We start from the raw sequence: 22,016 nt of genomic DNA on the forward strand, positions 1-22,016 counted from the left end.
TAAGCAGAGCTTAAGTTTGATGTCCTTCTACATTGAGACCTTCTAGAGAGTTTCATTTTACTAAGTCTGGTTTCAGTTGTAGAGGCTTAATTCAGGCCAAGGCACCACTGATGTCATGGGGACAACAGGAAGGAGCAGGACCTCTACAATACTTCATTAGAGATGCTTAAAATCAACTATAAAGTATTTGTACACTGTAAACTTGGCAAACCAAGCTAAAATCCAATATCAACTGGTGCCTTTCTGCTAAGTAATAGCTATCAATATTCCAGTTAGGAACAAAATGTCAACTCCACATTTCTTTAGGTACACACATTACTTTAATTCCTTCCCTCTTCAGTGGTTTGGAATTAAACATAGAAAATGAAAAAAACCTTCTATCCTTTCCACACATGTTAAAATAATTCAAGATAAACCTTTCTTCTTTTTTAGAAGAACATAGGCATACTTTCTGTTTGTTCTCTCCATTCTTGTGTCTGCAAAAAGTCTGTTACCATCCTGCTTTCATTTATGCTGACAATTAAAAAATACCAGTTTGGAGGAACAAAAGCACTATTCTTCTCACAAGGTACTGTGCCTGCAAAAAATCACAATCTGTTGTAGAAACAAATCTTGGCCATTTTTTTAGAAAAAAAATAGTGAAAATGTCAACATCATCGGGCTACAGCTATTCCCCTCTGACAATACTTTTTCTCAGGGCTGTAATCCATTCTTTCTGCATGAGAAATTTTACAGGGAAATTTCCATGCCAGATTCAGTAAAGGAAATTCACAGAATTCACAAGTCTGCCCAGCTGTGAGCAATTGCAAAAACCTACCTAAGAACAAGGAATTCACTCACAACAGTCTACATTTGTCATATTTATGAACATCGTGTTTATGAAATTTATGAGAAGTGTGTGAACCAAGAACATCCTGAAAAAAACTCCTCACCCTAAGGTTACTTTTCTAGACAATAGATTTGTGCTTTAGGGTACAAATCTTCAGTGGAAATGCCACCCCAGGCAAAGGCTCCACATGGTTCAGAATGACAGCAAAGTGAGTGATCAAGGCTGTGGACCCCAAAGATGCAGGAACCCATCCCCATTAAACAATTGGGAAGCAACTTCTCCCAAAAGAGAAAACACCACTTCAAAAGTCAGCACGAGCAATTCTGCCTAAGAATGCTTATAAAAACTTAACCAGGCAACAAGAACTAATGAGGGTGGATAGCCCTATGTTCTGCTAATCACATCTGGTCTTTCCATTCAGCTCTTCTGAAACAGTAAATTTTGAGAGGCATGAATGTGCTGAAGTGGGGCATAGTAGCAAAGGAGATCAGAATTGCTAAGTTAGTGGGAGAATAAAGTTTTCAGTGCATTGATATAAACATTCTCTCTATTATCATGATTCAAAAAGAAATTTCACCTCCAGTGGGACAACCCCAGATGTACAGACAGACAGGGAATGAGATCCTGGAAAGCAGTGCCATGGAAAGGTCCTGGTCCATGGCAAGTTGGACACGAGTCAGCAGGGCCCTGGCAGCCAGGGTGACATCCCTGTCCTGGGGACAGCAGGCCATCATGGGGCCAGCTGGGCACAGAAGGGGATTGTCCTGCTCTGCTCTGGGGGGCCTCACCTCGAGTGCTGGGGGCAGTTTTGGGCACCACAATAAAAAAAAGATATTAAGATGTTAGAGAGTGTCTAAAGGAAGGCTGTGAAGGTGGGGAAGGGCCTTGAGGGGAAGCTGTGTGAGGAACAGCTGAGGTCACGGCCTGTTCAGCCTGGAGCAGAGGCGGTAGAGAGGAGACCTCGGTGCAGTTACAGGTTCCTTGAGAGGGCAAGAGGAGAGACAGGCACTGATCTCTCTTTGTGGTGACAATGACAGGACCCAAGGGAGTGGCCTGAAGTCGTGTCAGGGGAGGTTTATGTCAGATATCAGGAAAGGGTTCTTCACCCAGAGGGTGACTGGCCACTGGAACAGGCTTCCCAAGGAACTGGTCATGGCTCCAACCCTGACAGAGTTCAAGAAGTATTTGGATAATGCTCTCAGGCATGGGAGATGGGGACATTTCTCAGAGATATCCTATGCAGATGTAAGAGTTGTACTCAACCATCCTTGAGGGTCCCTTCCAACTCAGTCTGTTCTGTGATTAAGTACAAATAATAACTTATGATAAGCCAGCCAGGGTGCCACTGGTAAATTATGCAATTCCCAAAATCTGTCTTGCAGTCCATTACACAGCTCCATTCTCCAACACAAGAGGGAGCTGAAATATCTAGAGAAAAGCCCAGATGCTGCTGCATCCCCCCGGCATCCCCCTGGATTGTGGCCAGCACCCCAAGGTGGGGGTGAGGCACACAGGGCACAAGCACTGCACCTCAGATGGCTCAGCTGCTCTCCATGCTCTGGGCTGTAGGACAGCACTGTCCAGAGCCAGGATACCCTTCAGCATTACAGCTGTGCCTACTCAGAGCTCTTTACAAAGCATCCAGAGACACCCAAGCAGCTCAGACAGCAGCCCTGGGTATGGCAGAGCTGGGCCTGAGCCGGGCTATGCCTGTGGCACCTCATGTGGAGCCACCCTGCTCCCTCTGCACTGCACCCCAGCCCAGTTACAGACACCCTGCTGGCCAGCCTGCATGGAGCCAGCTCAGCTCTGCAGGTTTTGTACCACAGGCTCTGCCTCACACTGCTGTGCGGGCACAAACTGCCATGAAAACCACAGCTCATTGTAAGCAAGTAGTGCTACTCATGAAATAAAAAATACCTGGAGCCTGGCAAACTCTGCAGAAAGGGCTCTACCCACATCATGCAGATAGCCCAACCTTCCACAGGTAAAGAAAAACCACATTTCATGTTCTGAAGGAAACAAGCAGCAATGATGACTGAACGGTGGCTGCCCAAATATATAACACAGAAGATGCATGTAGAAGAGTTTTCTAATTGAGCACAATTATCACGCTTCAAATTGCCTTCTAAATTAAGTATGCAATTTAATTTCTAGAGACTGCACATTGTATACACTAACAGTTCTTTTAACATCTTCAGTCTACAATTTGCATTAAGTTTTAAATCATAAAAACATAGTCTAACTACCAGAATAGGGAATATAGCTTGGGACACCTGATCCATTTTGCTGATTCTTAGTTTATGCAAGTTGTTTGGGTTTGAACTCACAAATATGACTACTAACTTTTAGAAGTACTTAGATGTTCCTAGAAGTACTTAATATATTAACTAACAAATAAATTTGATAGTTAACATACTAGTTTAGTGACAAGTGATAACATTCTTGAATTCTGAATCAATCTGATCCAACACCTCTAAAATTTAGATAAATGGCACCCTTCTATTGAGCACATCAAATTTAGGCAAGTAACTTGCCTCTAATAAAAAAAGAAAGAATGAGCTTATAGAGCTGTGTAAACATATTTGGACCAAAAATGAAAATTATGATTGATTTTGGATTGAAAAAAAATGAGGCCTACTCCAAGACCTTAAATTTTATCTATTTATGCAAAATTTTCTAAATTTCTAAAAAGACAATCACATAAATCTGTTCAGGGATGAATAATACATAAAGTTCCCTAGAAAGTACCAGTCTGACAAAACCATTCCAGAGAATTCTACACCTAAAACTCTTAAATCCTGTTTTCTGGCTATAGCTTAAACGTGTTGGAGTGAAAATGTTAGAGTAATTTTCAGGTCACAACCTTTGGAATTTCTTTATTTCCTGGTTTGGTTCCCTGTTTATGTGCAAATATTCACCACTTCTGTAATAAATATGTTCTGAATTGCTCAGAATAGAGACAAAGCACACATTTATAATAATCCTTATTTTACAAATAGGAAAGCCAGGACAGAGAGAAGAATTTATTGGTTCCAACATTTCCTGTTATTAAAACTATGACTGGGTCCTTCATTTACTGAGTCCTACTGAGCAGCTGCCCCACTGCCTCCTTAATAATTTGGTTTTAGTAGGGTTTATGTGTGAGCACCAAGCAGCTGAGCTGCCTGTTGGCTGCTCAGGGTCTGATGCCAAATCAAAGGGGACCCAAGTGCTGCACAAAGACTAAACAGAGTCAGTGGTACTAACAAACAAATCACTATTTGCACATTTCTGTGGAGGTGAACCATTTCCCCTTAGCTGACTGCAGTGTGGAAGTAAGGCAGGAACTGGTGCCAGGGTTCTTGGGTCTCTAGGAGACTCTTCCCAGAAGAGAGCACAGGGCAGGAGAGAATGAGAAGAAATTTCCCTTGGGAGGAACCAGAACAATATCTGAATGCAGCTTCAAATTGAGAGCCCTTCACATTCCTGCCCCTCCTGCAGAGAGGGGGACAGACTCTGGGAACCTGGATGTACAATCCCAAAGTCATTGCAAATGTAATTTACACTCCCTTACATGGGATGCAGTCTTAGGATAAACAAAGCTCCTTTGCACAACTCCCTAATTTCTAGTGAATGTAGTTTGATTCTTGGCGATGTTTTAATTAAATATTTCTAGAGCTCTGACTAGAATATCAGAAAGCTTAAACAACATATTTGTTGCTCTTGCATTTTGTCCAGTCTAATTAAATAGATCCCTATTCCACTGTCAGCTCCACCTGTTAAGGTTTGTTCTCACTCTTTACCCCCATAATATTCTCTTCTCATTTTCATATGTATTTCTCATCTACTTTCATTCTTTTCTCAATAACAACAATCTGCAAGCAAAACACTATTACTAGTTGTCTTACTACCAATGGTTTTTCCTTTCTTTTTGACTCATTTGAATTCTGAGAGTTTATTTTGTTAGCAGAATTGGACAAACATCTCTCTATTGATGATGCAAGGATTGCTTCAGAAATTTTTACTTAAGACATGCTTTGGACATTATTTGAAGTAATTGACAGAGACAAGAAGCTTCACAAAGCACCTCCACTGACTGCCAGTGATGCCAGTGGTGCTTCTACTGCTGCGACTCCCATTACTGCTGCCCACAGCATGAGAATGCAAAAACCTTCTTCCCCCAGTGACCTCACTCTGTTTCTGTGTGTCTGGTGTGTAGGAGGGGAGTTCTGCACCTGCACGAGAGCCGTGGAATCCACGACCTTGGCTTGCCTCGCTGGCAGCTCTCCCTCTGCCTCTTGGTGGTGGTAATCATTCTTTTCTTTAGTCTCTGGAAAGGAGTGAAGACTTCAGGAAAGGTAGAGCTAATATTGTCCTTCTGTCTTGACTGCTTTCTTTTTCTACTTTAAGTCACCTAATTTTAGAAAGCAAGAAAATGAATCACTGCTTTTGAGGCATTGTCAGGGATCAAACCATCACATTTCTTGTGCGATATTCCAACTGAAAATTTTATAAATGTATTATTTTCAATTCAACATTGGTGGTTTCATCCAGATAATATTTTTAAATAAACAAAATTGTCTTAAATTTGCATCTTCTTCTTAGCCAAATGTACTAATGTTTCAATGGTATAAGAGGCTTTGGTTGTATTATATAAAATGCCATGTCAAGAGAAATATCTGATGAAAGTAATTGGAAATCACTCTTTGACATCCCTCACAAAATATCTCAACAGAAATTCTAGAGTTGGATACATCTGAGAGCTTTTTGTACATTTTCATTAAAGTATCACTTAACATCAGGCAATGACTGCACTTTTTAGCAAACAACAGAGAGATGAGGAGTAATCAGTCTAACACACACTGTCTTCTGTTTGTCACAACTGTCTCCTACTGGTATCTGTAAACTTATATATGAAAAGATTCCTGACATGTAACAGCATTTTCCCTCATGTCCTGAAAAGAGCTTCTCCATCAAACTGAATGGACTAAACCAAGAAAATGCCAGCTGTACTTATTACATATTCTTAAGTCTTCTGTAACAGCTGATTAACCTTTGGGATCTCTGTTGTTTGCAGGTTGTTTGGATAACAGCCACTTTGCCTTATGTTGTATTATTTGTCTTACTAATACATGGAATAACCCTGCCTGGTGCATACAATGGAATAAATGCATACCTGCATATAGATTTCAGAAGATTAAAAGAAGCAACAGTAAGTGTATTCTTCTGTTCTCATTCCCTAATTAGGAAACCTATTGCCCTTGTTATTGAAACTGAAAATATTACAGCTAACCTCTGAAATTAAAGAGCCACACTTCTGCCTCAGCACTGGTCCCCTTTCTCTGACAGTTTAACTTTCCAACACTCTCCAAAACAGGACTATCTCACTCTGAACCCCAAAATCAGATCCCAAACACCTCTGTGAAGGCACTTACAGGTGTGGCAGACCCTAAAAAAGTCCATGCTTTGACTGTGCACCCAGTAAACTGTAATATCCTTTATACAGGAAATTGGAGTCATGCAAAAATTTAGCACTCAAAAGGTTAAGAATTCCCTCAAGAAGAAAATATTGCTTTCTGAATCTCTAACTTCAATATTAACCTAGAAAACAAAAATACTGGCCTATGCAAACCTTGATAAACATACAAAATCAGGGCTAACTCACCTAATCAAATCATGGTCCTTCATACAAATAAGATTTTCAAAAGCATGATGTTCTTGTCATACTATTGAAAGTGATGTGCATTTCACTCTATCATTGAACATATACAAACCAACCCAATTTGTGGAGTAACTTGGAACTAAGACTTATTTCATACATTGTAATGCAAAATCTACACCTACAGTCACTAATACATGAAATTGGCAGCATTTTAGACCTACAAAAAACAAAGACTACATTTACTCCCCTCTACTAAACTAAAAATAGCATAAAACATTTATAAGACAGTAGTATCTCTATGGATGGGTCACAAGGCCATGCAAATGGTTATAAATCTGAAGAGACATTATTTTACTAGAAGGAAATGCATCATCTTGAAAAATTGCAGTTTTCAGAAATGTCTACAGTCTGCCCATAGTTGCACTGTACCTTTCCTATGAATCCTATCTTGATTTTCCTGAAATTGTTAAAAAAGACCCCAAGTGTTGCAACACAGACATATTTTTTTATTCTTAGTCAAAAAATACATTTCTGGCTTTTTAATTTTAAATTTGAAAGCAGGGATTTCTTCAAAAACAGACCCAGACCCTATGTCTATTTTGGAATAATCCAGTCAAACTTCAAATATGGGATTTTCACCCACCTTTGTCACAAAGCAGTAGCCACCCCAGTAATTCACATTTATGCATACACATAAATACAAAGGTGTCAAGATGAGCAAAGCAGGCGCTTGTATTTTTCTTATGCATTGTAAGTGCTGTTTGGAAATAAACACCACAATTTCAGCTGGTGTCTATGGAGCTGTACTAGCTGTACCAGGCCTCCATAATCACATCTACCTTCTGCTGCTGGAAGGACATTCTGTGTGCTGCCCTTTCTTAGCTTAGTATTTCTGGAGTTGCTATTTTGATGACCTTAAAGTTATTTGTTTCTAGGACTACATTTTTCAAACAACAAAAAGTTACACTGGAATAATCAAAGGCTAAAGATCACTTGTGCTGAGAAGTGCCACTTACTGCTCTGTCATGTCAGCCCTTCCCCCTTGGAGACTGATCCTTGCTGCTGCAATAGCCTTGTGTGTTTAATCTTTGTCCTCAGGCTCCAAAGAATAGAATCCCACTTTGATTCTATGTCAAAGCATCCCTGGATGTGACATATGATTCTATTTCTTCCAAATGAAGAATCTGACAAAAAAACACCCTAAGTCACAAACAGTGGTGACCCACAGATGGTTCTGCCAAGGCTCTTCTAAGAGCCCTTAGAGCACCCTGACCATGGTCAAGGTGTGCCCCATTTTGTGGGGCTACAAACTGCGCTGCACAAAAGTTATAACAGCATAAACACTGAAGAAGACTGGAAAGACTGACGGCTGCCTACTGTAAAATGTTCCTATTTGTTGATTTTCAGTACATGCAAAAACAATATTCTGTCATAAAATATTTTAGATCACACATTGATCAGAAGCTGTGACAATGAGAAACCGGAGCATGAACTGCAGAACCAGCCCTGCTCTCTAACATCCTGCTTGGTTAGAGCAAAGAGAATGTTTTGCATTGGATCTTAATTTCTGGTTTCTGCTCTTCTTTCCCTTCACCTTGATCTTCTCAATTTGTTTCCTAATCAGCTGCTATGAGCCAAGACTCTTACTCAACAGATACTTCAGCATGTGCTTAAATCCTTTGGGAGTCAACAGGACTTAAGCACGTGCTTAGGGGTGCTTGAATAGTGAGAAAGAGTGAGTATAAATGCACTGCCAAGATACAAAAGAGGCACTGAACCACTAAAAACAAGTGGCTTATGGTGGCAGTGTGCAGATCTGGTTAGAGCTTAACAAAATTGATGTTTAAAATTTTCAGAAATTTTGTTAACAGCAAAAGTTATCTGAATTTTTCAAAACACAAGAACAAACACAGGAGACTGCATCCCTCTTTCTGCATTCCTATTTACATAAATACTTTTCAGAGAGAATAACCCTATATGATCTCAACCTTTGTGTGAAAATAGAATATTAAGATATAGCTGCTATATAAAAAGAATGAGTAAAGAATTCAGGTTATAGGATTGTTTTGCTATTCATTGAAAGAAATCCATAAAACCCTGCATGAACTACAATTTGAGAAAATCATATCCTCCCATCCACTGGCTAGCAATAAACACTCCATAGACTGCTCTTCTTGTTATCTTTCAAATAATCAACTCTCCACAGTTCATAAAATCAAGTTTTTCTACAAACCCAGAGCACCATGAGTGGTTCACAGTGTGCAGCAGGCAGCAGTTGAAAGCATCTATCATTATGTTGAGAAAAAAAGAGATCACCAGCCTAAGCCCTTTCATATATCATGTCAGCACAGGAGAAGGCACTCTCTTCCTTCCACTAGGCCAAATATAAAAGTGTAGCACTAAACTCCCAATGCAGAGGGAGCTCACAAGCTGCTTAGATCTGTTAGAAAGTTGCTGCTGAATAGCTGCATTAGATCTGATTTTGTAGAGATGGATGAATGATGAAACCCAGTGCTTTTCATTGTTCTTTCAGACTTCTTGGCAGATTTAATCAAACATTGCAGATCTCATTTTGAGAAATGTTGAGTATTATTCACACCACTGACTTCACTGATTCTGTTGAAGATTTTCATATTAAAATCTCTGTAACAACAGAAGGGGGTTAACCAAGGCTATTTTCAGGTTTCTGGTTCAGGGAACTAGAACTGTGGCATTGTTCCTGACTGGATAAATGGATACTGGTAAGAGGGACACTTTAGAAAATATTATACTTTTAAAATATTTTCCCTGGTGGACAATCCTTAAAATTATCAAGCTGATCTAAACTGAAATGTAATGACTATCACAGAAAGAACTCTTTCTCCAACTAAGTGAGAAAGCTGAGAGATAAATCCGCATGGTTCTGTTCACAGCACATCTGTCATGCTTCAGCTCCTGAACCAAGAAAGTATCATGTAGAGTGCACTAACAGTCACACAAAGGAAGCTCTGGTATGGGAAAGAAAATGTCCTATAACTCTTGACCCATTAACTATTTTTAGATTTCTGGTTGTACATTCCAAACTAACTTGGAACAAGAGCTGTTGGAAGTGTATTTCTGTCACTCAGGAGTAAAACCCTGCAATAATTTCAGTGCTGGGTAAAACCTCACAAGTCCCTGTCCCATTGCACAGCCCACCAGGGCAGCAGTGTCTGTGCGCTCTGAGGACTTTCCCTGCTCCTCCCTCACCACCTCAGGTGGGACCATTCCAGACCAGGGCCATGCTCCATGTGACACACTCCTCTTGGCATGAATGCCAATTGTTTTCCAAAAGCCCTTCCTTGCTTTTCTGCTGCTGTATCCTTGAGGCTGAACTGACCCTGGCACTGTTGGTGTCATTATGCAGGTATGGATTGATGCAGCCACTCAGATATTTTACTCCTTAGGAGCTGGGTTTGGTGTTTTAATTGCATTTGCCAGTTACAACAAGTTTGACAACAACTGCTACAGGTAAGAGCCTATTCTTCCATTACTGCTGCAAAAATATTTTATTTTACTCTGACTGCAGCTGAAAGAAGTTTTAAGCTATCCTTTTATCTTCAGTCATATATTAACGATGGTGAGTTTTGTGTAGACATAGTAACCAACCCAAATCTTGAAATACTGTCTTCCTGAGTGAAATTTTAGTAACAGGAACCTGCCAAGATATCTGCTGCTCTCCAAAGCAGAATAGGATTAGGTTTGGACTTTAGACAGCTGTGTAAACTGTGCTGGTGTTTGCCTTTCAAAAGTACCATTAAGTGCAACAGTGAACACAGGATGAAATCTTATTGGTGCAGGAACAAAAAGCAGAAAGATCCCAGCTTCCAGAAGTGTTTCTGTGCTTTGGGATTATATTTCTGATATTTTACATTTGCACTCCAGTTTAGGAATGCACTTTAAATCAAGTCAGTTTTTAAGTGTTTTGCTGAATCGCCACCATGGAAATTCAACTAGAATCACTCTCCACCTTCTGAGAAATTCCAACATCTAGGTGTTTTGTTAACATTAAATTTTGGAATAAAAACAAGCATCACTTTTCCAATGAAATATAAATTCAGAGAGTACATATATTATAAATGCATTATGAACTGAAGGATGGGGGAATATGTTAAAGAAAATCCCCATCTAGTTCTTAAAGTTTTTTCTCACTGGGCTGTTCTTCTCTCCGTGTTTAGGGATGCTCTGCTGACTAGCACCATTAACTGTGTCACAAGCTTCATCTCAGGATTTGCCATTTTCTCCATATTGGGCTACATGGCTCATGAGCACAAAGTTAAAATTGAGGATGTAGCTACTGAAGGTAGGAAGTTAATCCTATATTAACCCTTCTGCCTCTATATTTCTCTGCAAATATATTTCTATTTGTTTCCAACAAGTGTGTGAAAATCTCATGGAAGTGAACTGAATTAACTTACTTGGAAACAGAACTCTGTGTTTAAATCCCTTGTTGAAATGTGAACTGTAAATGTTATTGCTCCACCTCACCTCTACTGAGTTGAGGTTCCCCAGAATCTTGCCCATTCAACAAACAGGTGTTAACCACTGGACAGAATCTTACAAAGGTATTGCTGTTCAGTGCCCCAGGTGACTGGTTTTGATGGTTCTGCTAAGCTCAGCTCTATAATCCTCTCACTGGGAACAGTCACCCATGGTCTCAGCTCCTGCCCCTCTCATCACATCCAAGAGTTCTCTTGCCAAACACGTAATTCCTTCTCTACTACATAGCTGAAAAATAATAGTAAGGTTACAAATCCAATAAAATATTATTCAAAGTGAAAAACAATGGGATAGGGGGCTTTTAATACCAAGCCATCATGAGTAAATAAATAAAGCATTTTAGATATATTTTGCTATAATGCAAATGTTGTTTTAACAATACTCAGAGCATGACAAGGACTGAAATGAAAGTCAATTTAGTCATGATTTATCTTATCAAAATGAGCGCTTTTGTGAAGATAAGAAACATAATAGTGACACCTCTTTTTCCATTTTTCTATTCCAGGAGCTGGTTTAGTTTTCATCCTGTACCCAGAGGCAATTTCAACTCTTTCAGGATCTACATTTTGGGCTGTGGTATTCTTCATCATGCTCCTTACACTTGGCATTGACAGTTCTGTGAGTATTTTTTCCTTCTACCCTTGACATTGTTCTTTTCCTGTCATATTTTGTAACTAAAGAAGCATTTGCCTTTAGCAGGAGATTACATTGCAAGTAAACATTCTGTACATTTCCTAAACCTGTTTCCACAGTTATAGGCAGCATAGCAATACTATTACTCACTGTATTATAAAGACTCTATCATTAAAAGGTTCAGGAAAAGATTAAATCTTGGACAAGCCAGTAAATATTTACTCCCTGCTACTTTTTTATGACTTTACAGATGGGCTTTTCATCAACAGTTATTACTATTTAAAGATCCAACAACACTGCTATGAACCTGCAAAAAGGTTCTGGAGCCCTGCTTGCAAAACACAAATAAAACATTGAGTGGTTTCTAGAAGGGATTGTTTTATGTGCTGAAATCAATTAATCTGCTCTAGACAGACCTCTGAAAGTACTCCCATTGTTTTTCTACAAGCCATGATACAGAATTTCCTGTAAATTTAATCACAATTTTAAAATCGTGTAAGACTATTTCCACAGTGGTTTCATTTTCGTATAATCTTACTGTAAAATGTCTGGTCTAACAAGTGTATTTGCTCTCCTATAATCTTACTGTCTGGTCTAACAAGTGTATTTGCTCTTTGATAAGTTTTGCAGCATAATATTCAGGATCACAGAAACTTCATCCCAGAAAACATTCCAACTCCCCAAACAACTTTTGTACTGCTTTTTTTCTAGCAAAGAGGTCTCAAGGCATCCTGTTATATTTAGCTTAAAGGTTGATAAATTTCTGCAGAACCAAATGGGGTCTTTAAGGAATAGTGAACCATGGACAAACTTTCATCCTCTTTAGTAGGGTAGGGGTTTCTTACTATTCCAAAGCATAGAAGTCTATTTTAAAGTTCAGAATGTACAAAGTTGATCCAGGAATTTCTTGCTGAAAATAGTAAAGCACTGTTTCCATTGCTTACAACTTCAGGAAAAATCGTTCATTTTCAAGGACAAGAAAGAGAAAGAATGAATTGACATGGAAAAGAGCAAAACTTAAAGAAAAAATATGAGGTTGCAGCAGGAAGCTTTGATAATCATTGGCAAATAGCTGAATGAGGTCTTGTGGAGTGAGGGCTAAGCTGTAAAGGTCAGATTCAGGTCTAAATATTTCCAAAGTGTTTGGATTTTTGGATTCCAGCTGAGGTCCAATCAAGTTTGTCTATATAGACTAAAATCTGCATCCTTAGACAAAAGTTTGAGGGAAGATTATACCTGGGATTATAGCTTGACAATTTTTCAACTGTAAGCAAATATAAAGGACTGAAATGAAGGGTTTAGCACAATGAAAGGACATGAATGACCACTAGGGAAAGGATGACGAATGAAAAGAAGGAAGAAGAAAATTTATGCTCAGAAGTGTCGAGATCCAAAAGAGTTAACTTTGCAACAGCAGTAAATGTAGGGCAATGTAAAGAAACACAGAAGTGACAAAGACACTTTAGATTGCAGAACATACTTTTCCTACAAATAGAGAAAAGTCTAACTAATTAAAACAGTGAACTAGTGACCTGTGGCCAAGTTTAGTTCTTTCCTTCTAAAGGGAGAAGAACTACTGGTTCAGGATTTGTCATGATGTCACAAAGAAAACTCAAGTCCTGCAGTACTTTTTATGGCAATAATTCTCTGTTACTGATTTCAACCAGGAATATTTTAATCAAAGTCTTATAGGGAAGAGACAGGCTGTGTCAGCATCTGCTAACCAGCTATTGTATTGCACCAGGCACTTCAGGTCTTGCCTTGTCTTTTAGCATCACAAAAAGCATAGAATTAAGCCTCTCCAAAATATTAAATAAATTTGTTTACTATGATAAAAGACTGAAATTTATTTTCATAGCTTTTTGTTGGAGTTTGGGGGCAGAATGTTTTCATTAATGGAAAGAAATGACAATTCATAACCACCTACATAATCCAGCAACTTAAATGAAAATTTGGAAAGTACCTTTCCTGTATTCCAAAACAATAGCTAATGTTCTTCATTAACTTCTAGAAAGCAAAGTAAAATTCTTTCATATTGTGAACAAAAAAACTACATCAAGCTTCCTTTGTAGTAATTCTTCCAAATCTGTAAAGACTTTTGTCAAACTGGATTTTGTTAATCAATGGCTAATGCAAATCTTTGTTCAGGACATTTCCTTTAGGTGCTTTTCCTGCCTGTCTTTATTTAAGAAATATCTTAAGGAGCTTAGCTACTTAAGCTAGCAGCTTTTCCCCCAGAAGTATATTCAAATGTATATTATTTTCCCCAAAGTACCGTCTACTTATTGTTCTGTTGAGTCAGCCAAGAGTCTCAGAGGGTACAGCTATGGAGGCAACAACCTCCCCTCTTGCTGTCCAGTTCCCTGACCCAGCCCTTTACCAGAAGAAAAGAAATCCTCATATCACCAGAGACTTACAGCTGAAATACCAGAAACCACAGAGTGGTTGGGTATTAATTTCACAAACTGCTGTGCATTCTTCATTCTGTATTTCCACAGCCAGTAGCATTTAACCAGAGTTTTTGCCTTCCCCTTCTCAGATGGGTGGGATGGAGGCTGTCATCACTGGCCTGGCAGATGATTTCCACCTTCTGAAGCAGCACAGAAAGCTCTTCACCTTTGGTGTTTCTTTTGGCACTTTCCTACTTGCTCTTTTCTGCATTACCAATGTAAGTACAACAAAAGTCTCCATCAAAATGTTACCTAAAATATGTCATTAACCTTGTCAGATGAAATATGGATAAAAATTTCTGTTCAGAACATCACTTTTAATCTAACATATGAAGCTTCTCTGGTTTTTGGCACAAGATCATTTGCTATTAACCAAGCCTATAGGTGTTTGTTCCAAACAACTGTCTCTACTACTGCTGGGTTTATTTGGTTCTGTGTGCTTTCTTTTGCATTTATTTGGGGTTTTTTTTGTTTGGTTTGGTGTTGTATTTTTAGTCACATTAAATGGAATTGTGTAGAGTGCTTATTCCTCTGTGAAGAACTAAGAATTTCAAGTGACCAGACCTGGCTGTTCTCAAAGAAAGCAAAAGACACTCACTTCTCATGGAAGGAGTGTAGAGCAATGAGCTCCTCTCCCCACCTTGTTTCTTCATGTTCCTTCGTGTACCTAGATCTTGACATCTTTTACTGTTAACACCACATAAAGCACAAAGAAAACTTATCCTGAACATTTAGTAACCTGTATTTATCACTACCATCAGACTGAATGTTTTGCCTCATCTGGCTTTTTACAACTAATTAAGGAATTAAATTAATGTGTTCTAGGCAGGAGAGAATTTTCTCCTTTTTTTTGACCATAAAAAAGAGAAAGAGAGACCTGCTAACAAAGATGCCAAAATTCCCAGAAAACAACTGAAACTTTAAGAAACCACCAAGAAAGATGTGCTGAACCTCCCTCCATCCCTAGAAATGGTTTCCAAATCTATTATTAAGATTACTGAAATGGCATAAGTTTATAAATAACAAAGTTCTTTTTACATAAAAATACCCCAATATTTTTGCTCCAGTTTCCTCAAACTGAGAAATATTTGAGACTAAAAATATTTAAAATATCTATCCTTTTAATACCATACTATTTCTATTGATGCCTAAACACTGCACATGCTCCTGTTTATTCAAAGTTGCAACTGCAATAAAATTTCCTGAAGTACAATATCAGAAGAAATTCAGTGCTAAGAACCAGAACAGGTGCTAGTGGGTGCAATTCCACTGCCTCCAAGTGAGCTAAAGCTATTCAAAATAATGACCTAACCCTACCTTTTAAATAATGGCACCTGTTTAGGCTGAAGTTCACCCCCCCAGCTGGAATTCACAAACTGTCTAGAAAACCCAAATGTATTGGCTCACATAGCTAAAGAATATTTCTGATGTGTAAAAAATAAAAAGGAAAACCCTTGTGAGAACGTCACATGAAATTGTTTGCCCCCTGAATTTTTAAGGTTTTATTTTGAAAAGTAGCTGTTTCTGAAACAAGTGTGTTTCTTACAAAAACATATTAGTAATTCACTTTTCTAAGATTGATTGCAAATGCATTCATTTGGGGCAGGTGTAGAGCAAAAACAAGAGGTCAAACTCAAATGTCATTCAAGAAGCAACGTTTTCTAACACAACAACCAAACTTCATTCCATTTCCGGACAAGTCCCCACAGAATTAAAAACCTGCATGAGGCCTGAGTACTGCTCTCCCTATTTTTCTAAATATGCACAGCTGTTCCAGAAAAAAAACATATTGTAAAAAAATAAAAGCCAACTGATTACAGAGACTAAAATCACCTACAGATTTAAACAATACAAGTGCCATTTATACCATTGGTGGTAAAAACACAGAAAATAATTCCTTTTTTCCTTCCTTTCTGGACAGGCATAATCAGATTAAGTTTGGTTGTAAAAAGATATTTTAACAAAAATCTACTGCAACTGCAAACATTTCAGTTGTTTATGTCTGACAAAGTTTCCTGGCACACTTTATCTGGGTTCATTTTGAAACAAATCTGAATCTCATGGGTTTCCATTCCTCTGTAGCTGAAACTCAGTAAAATGAGTAGTAATTTGCACACACACAACATTGTAAAACACAGCAAAAAGTGGTGAAACTGCAGCTAAAAAAAAAAAAAAGAAAAATTGAACAAGACTTCAGTAAATGCATTTCCATTTCTCAGTCATGAACCACTGAAGCACAAAATGTGCTGTTGTGAAGGAAGACAAGGTTTGCTGTCTCCACTGAGCAAAGGTTTGCAAATACCACAGCCCAGAGACTGAACAGGGCACAGCAGCTTCTTGCTGTGCTGGTGACAGAGTTAACATCTTCTGCCTTGGGAGGAGCAGTGGGTGAGAGATGCAGGCAGTCAGGGAAAGGGGAAATCAGAACAACACTGCAGACTCACTGGCCTGCAGAGCAAATGGCCTTAGGAACAAAGTGACTGATAAGGGCCTATGGAAAGCACTCTTGGAGTGCTCCATTCCTGCCATTAATTTGGGAAGTTCTTCATTAACTGCTGCAGACAGGCCCTGCCCTACAAGCTGCTGATCATTCCCCAAACCTCCACTGACCAGGAGTGCCAAGAGAATTCATTAATCTAAGCTGAGGTTTCTGTTTCCCAGTGAAGTGAGGACATAGGTGAAAAAAGCCTCTTCTAAAGAGTTGGAAGTCTGATCCCACTATTTTGTATGCAAATATGAGCCTGTGTCTGATGCATCAGATCCATACTAAAATACTTGGATTAAGATAATGCTTCAAAGTAAAGCAGATTTCTGTTAAATGGATACTAAACTCTGAGATTATTCTATTTGTAACTTCTTGTCCTTGCATCTTTTAACTCCCTGTTGCAGGGTGGAATTTATGTGCTCACACTTCTGGACACATTTGCAGCTGGGACTTCAATACTGTTTGCTGTTCTAATGGAGGCAATTGGAGTTTCCTGGTTTTATGGTAAGCTCCTCCTTTTGCATGTGCAAAAGCTTTTCTGGAATTCCAAGTGCTCACGATGGGCTTACACATCATTTTAAGGGAAAACAGCATAGCCTTGTATACGCACAACCATGACAAGTCAGGTTTCATAGAGTGATTTCCAACTGATTTATGAGCAGTGACAGGAATGCAGACATTCAGTGGGCCAAGCTTTGAGACCCCGCACAAAGCCAAAGCAAACAGCCTTGTGAAAGGGACTGTGATGGGATGGAAAAGTTACTCCTTTTGCCAGTATTTTATGACTCTTAGTATTGCTGATGACTTGCAGTAGCAGATTTAGACTTGATTCTTTGAAAACAAGTAGATTAGCCTAAACACAGACTCACCCATTTTCACATTTCATTAGTCCCCCAGGACCAATCTCAAGGACTCTCCACACAACACAAATAAAGGTGGTGTTTAGAGAGTTATAATAATTCCTACATCCATCCCTTTTGTTGGTGACAATATTCTACTTCATGGTAAAACACTAGCAGTTTATTTATTTCATAGAATGGTATAAAATACCCAACACACTAGATACCAGAAAATATATTTCTAGTATTTGATACTAACTTAGACCACAAAAAGGGAGTAGTGATTTGCTTTATCCCAAGTATGTCAAGCTTTAGGAGTGTTTAGTTGACCTCTGGCACAAGACTGGAATCACTCTATGCCTGTCAGAGTGCAGTGATGTGCTATAGCCACCTAAATATTATGACCTCTTATTTTCCTTCCCAATATCCTCTTTATTCTCATGCTTTAGTTCCTGGCTGATCACAACTCTTTTCACTATTACCAGGTTTCAATGTCATAGCAGCCTGCAAATCCTCTTCCCTTTAAGTCTGTATTGAATGAGTTACCCTGATTCCCAATAAGATTGTTCTTCTTCTGAAAGCCCTCTTCATTTTTATTCAGACATAGTGTTTATAGCTAATGTAGGATTCAGAGGGTTTTTAGACATTTTGATTCTTATTGCTATTACCTCGGTCAGTCACTTATTTATCCATCCATTCTGCCTCACCATGTTCTTCTAACCTAACAAACTTCACCTTGCAGTTAAAGAACTGTTGGAGAGTGAGTAAAGTGAAAGAATGGCATCCATGCATAAAGCTGTTCAATCTATCAGAGGGATATTTTCTAGTTTTAATGCACTAAATCTGTCACCCAGCATCAGCATGGAGCAAGCAGCACATAGGCTGTTGTCTCTCAAAATAATGGAGGCACTATATTTCACAGACAGCTGTCCTTAATCCCTGTAAAAGAGCCTAATGTGGATGAGTGATCACAGCTTAGCTTGGAAGTAGAGTCCTCTTCAGTTTTTAGGGGAAAGTTACTTTCTGCTACCATTAAAACAGGATTTACTGCACTTTACAGTAGCTAAGCTTTGTAGGTGGTCCACAAACCAGGCCAAAGTTACTAAAATTTTATTTTACACCCTCTGTCTTTATCATTTTTTTCCTTTCTTCCTGCAGCCTCCCCCTAATTGGGAAAATATCTATTCATTTTTCTTGAGCAGCTGACAGATGTTTCTACTGACACAGCATGACCTGTTGCTTTATAAAGAACTTATTACAGCCCCAGGTGCTATTTAAACTTATTAAATCTGGCATGATCTTGTCTGCCTCTTTTTTCTGATAGACCCCTCTTGCCTTAATGACCTAGCTGAATATTAAGCCAGCCTAAAGGCAAGCACTGACATTTTGGCACAGACTAAAAACATGGAAATTTAGTTCAAATTATATCTATGACCATTTACTGTGAAGTTTATTCTTGCAAAGGCCAACAGTGTATGTAAGAAGGGAGAGCTAGTTTACTTTACTGTGCAGATGTTCCTTAGTTATGACTGCTCAGTTGTTACCAATTTTCCTCATGTCCAACACTGATATCATCTTTCTGGTGAATATTCTATTTCTGGGTATTTAACAGCTCCTGATAATAAATTTTAAGTATCTCTGAAACCAAGCCCTACAGGTACTGTTATCTGTAGCTATGGCTGTGTTCTGCTTAAAGGTTGATTCTTAGAAAACGATTTGAAGACATGCAGTACTGAAAAAGCAAATTTTGGAAAAGTGCAGCCTGAGAGCATGGCCCCAGCCATCCCCCATTTTCAGCAGAAATTGAGCACCAAGCACTGTCTGAGCTCCAAGTGCATCTGTCTGGAAACATTTGAATAAAATTCTGATATACCTTTGTCTTTGACCTTCTCCACAATGATAAATTTCAGTCAGTGTGCATAGCAGTTAAAATTCAGTCACTTTAAAGTTCACAGAAAGCACTGCAAATAGAATCAGATTAAGGTTAAAGAGCATTTGCAGATCCTTCTTGGCTATTTCTCTTCACCTGGACATAATATTGGGAGCTGGAAATTGTTTTGAGACATTTACACTCAAATGTTCACACCCTGAAAATATTTTGCATCCTCATATGTACAATGGACTAATTCAAGCAGTCCCAATTATTTATATTAAATAAATTAGATAAATTGTGCTGAACTTATCCACAAAGAGAAATAATCTTTATGGAAAACTATAGATGCTCTCTAATCAACAAATATTCATAGAAAAAAGCTGCATTTCTACTGTTTACCTAATGGGTTCATGATTATAAGTAAACTTTCTGAACACATTGCACAAAATAAATTATAAATAGTCTGACATGACAGAATGCACAGAGCCAATGTCTCTAAGGTGTAAAGTCAGATATTGTTTTCTTTTTACAGAAGACAGAGAAGGATACTTTTTTCCCCATTTTATATCAGTGTTAATCAACCCATTCTAATGTGGTGTAGTTTTGTACATATTTACAATAAACAGAAGAATTGCTTGAGTTGTCTGGAAAAGTCATAAATATGAAATTATATTTGTAATAAAGAACATTCTGTGATGTTCAATGAAACACTGAAAAGTAAGTATGTCTTAAGTGGAACAAAGAAATCTCCTTTGATAAATTAAGAATCTTATGAATCTACCTCATTATCAGCAGTTTATGTGAGTAAGGATTTACATTTTCCAGCAGTGTACTCATAATAACAGAGGAATTAGGTTACAATAATCCATAACTATTTTTAAAATTGTGTACTATTTACAACTTGAATTCTAGATATTTTTGAAATGCCTCTTTTCAGTGGTAATGCTGCTGTCTGCAACAGGCCTTAAGTCAGGCATTTAAGTCAGATATAGTGTTGTCAAAGACGCACCTAGACATGGAAAGGAGATTAATGTTGTTATTTCTTATGCCTTCTGATTTGGAAGTCATTCATGTCTGGTTTCTGAAAAAGATACTTTGGGTATGCCAGCATCTGAGCGGTTTAGACTGAAGTCAGTCTCATGCTTGCATCTGCTCACATCCACTCTAGGTGTGGACAGGTTCAGTGAAGACATCCAACAAATGATGGGCTTCAAACCAGGCCTCTACTGGAGACTGTGCTGGAAGTTTGTTAGTCCTGCTTTTTTATTGGTAAGTGCTGATAATTACTCCATCATGAAAAGAATACCAGTACACTGATTCCCAGAATACACAATTGGTCCCAAGAGCAGGATACCTATTGCTGTGCCAGATATTGTTGGGATGAATAGAGGACAGTCCAATTTAATTCTTTTTTCTCCTTGAAATTATATGCTGGGTACATTTAGTATAATGCATTTCAGTTGTGGGAGAGAAGCTAATGGTGGTTGTGGTCGTCTTCTGTTCTTTCATTTCAGCACAATTTTAAGAAGGCAGCTTTTCTTAGGGAACCCTTAGGCAGTGTCCTCCCTGTAGCACCTCTGCATATTAAACACAAACCATTCCCTTGGGAGAATAAACTAGCCAGGGACAAGAGATAGTGTTAGCAAAAATGTATCTTTGATTGGAGGATACCAGGATACCCACTTTGTGAAATGACACCATAGAAAAATTCATATACAACTATACCTGTAATTAGCTGTGTGAAACACTGAAGAGTTGTATAAAATACATGTTGTAAGCTGCCTGTTGGAAAAAACAAGTGTTCCATTGCATTAGGGGGAAAAAAAATCCCAAAGTGTGAATTTGGTTGCTTTGTGTAAAGGTTAGATTCAGTACTAACCTAGAGTTTTATATTGGAATCTCTTCCTGTGCATATTTGTAAATCAAAAGGTCAGGATAATAATACAGAAATTTGACCAGATTATGATTTTAGGAGACAATTACTTGCATTAAAGCTGTGCAATCTTAAAGCATTACTGGTATTGCAAATATACACTGGGTAGGCTTTCAGAACAGGTCCACATTTTTTTAAATATAAAAGCTATGATCCCAATTCATTCATAAACACCTACCAAGCCTATATTAGTTATCCTTTTAAACACAGTTCTATAAAGGAAGTTTGATGGAACTGTATCCTGCAGCACTTCAAGAAGGCTGACTCAAGCAGAATGGGAAAAGGCTGGAGCAAGCATCCTTTGATTTTGCACACAAGGAGACAGTTGAAAATTTACATTTTATCATGAGTGTTGTAACAATCTAGCTAAAGGTGGAGAGCCCACCGGATTAACCTTCAGGTAGTTTAAGATGTCGTGGTGAAAGAGCCTCAATACCTTCCTAGACAAGCCTGAACACAAGTCAGAATAAAACTGTAAATAATACGTCTCTCAGCCTTCACAATGCACATTTCTTTTTTTCCATCTAAAAGTTCTTTAAGCTCATTCTCCATATTATCTGCAGCTATGAACATAATCCCAAGAAAAATCACAAAATAGAATTAGTATTTTTCTAACCAGATTCTACACTATGATCTCCCTTTAACCCACACTATCTTGGTGTAGTCTTTAAAACCCTAGGCTTAAAATATTTTAATTGGAAATTGAAATATAGAGCAGAACATATAGCCCCAAAGAACCAAATCAAGGATATCTGCATGTTATACAACCCATATGGATTTACCAGGACAGCAGTAGGGCTGTATACCACTCT

The 22,016-nt window shown here is 38.4% G+C and overlaps 1 protein-coding gene across 1 annotated transcript in view; it reads left to right on the plus strand.

Annotated features, from left to right (window-relative positions):
* SLC6A2 (solute carrier family 6 member 2) overlaps positions 1–22,016 on the plus strand; it is a 55,727-nt gene that overhangs the window by 28,229 nt on the left and 5,482 nt on the right. Inside the window, exons 4-11 of the mRNA XM_005422793.2 lie at positions 5,031–5,169; positions 5,889–6,023; positions 9,859–9,962; positions 10,670–10,794; positions 11,497–11,609; positions 14,164–14,292; positions 16,964–17,063; positions 20,440–20,540. Of these exons, the coding sequence (XP_005422850.1) occupies positions 5,031–5,169; positions 5,889–6,023; positions 9,859–9,962; positions 10,670–10,794; positions 11,497–11,609; positions 14,164–14,292; positions 16,964–17,063; positions 20,440–20,540 (946 nt within the window). The remainder of the gene's footprint in view (positions 1–5,030; positions 5,170–5,888; positions 6,024–9,858; positions 9,963–10,669; positions 10,795–11,496; positions 11,610–14,163; positions 14,293–16,963; positions 17,064–20,439; positions 20,541–22,016) is intronic.

This window comes from Geospiza fortis, unplaced genomic scaffold (assembly GCF_000277835.1).
Source record: "Geospiza fortis unplaced genomic scaffold, GeoFor_1.0 scaffold97, whole genome shotgun sequence".
Taxonomy (NCBI): Eukaryota; Metazoa; Chordata; class Aves; order Passeriformes; family Thraupidae; genus Geospiza; species Geospiza fortis.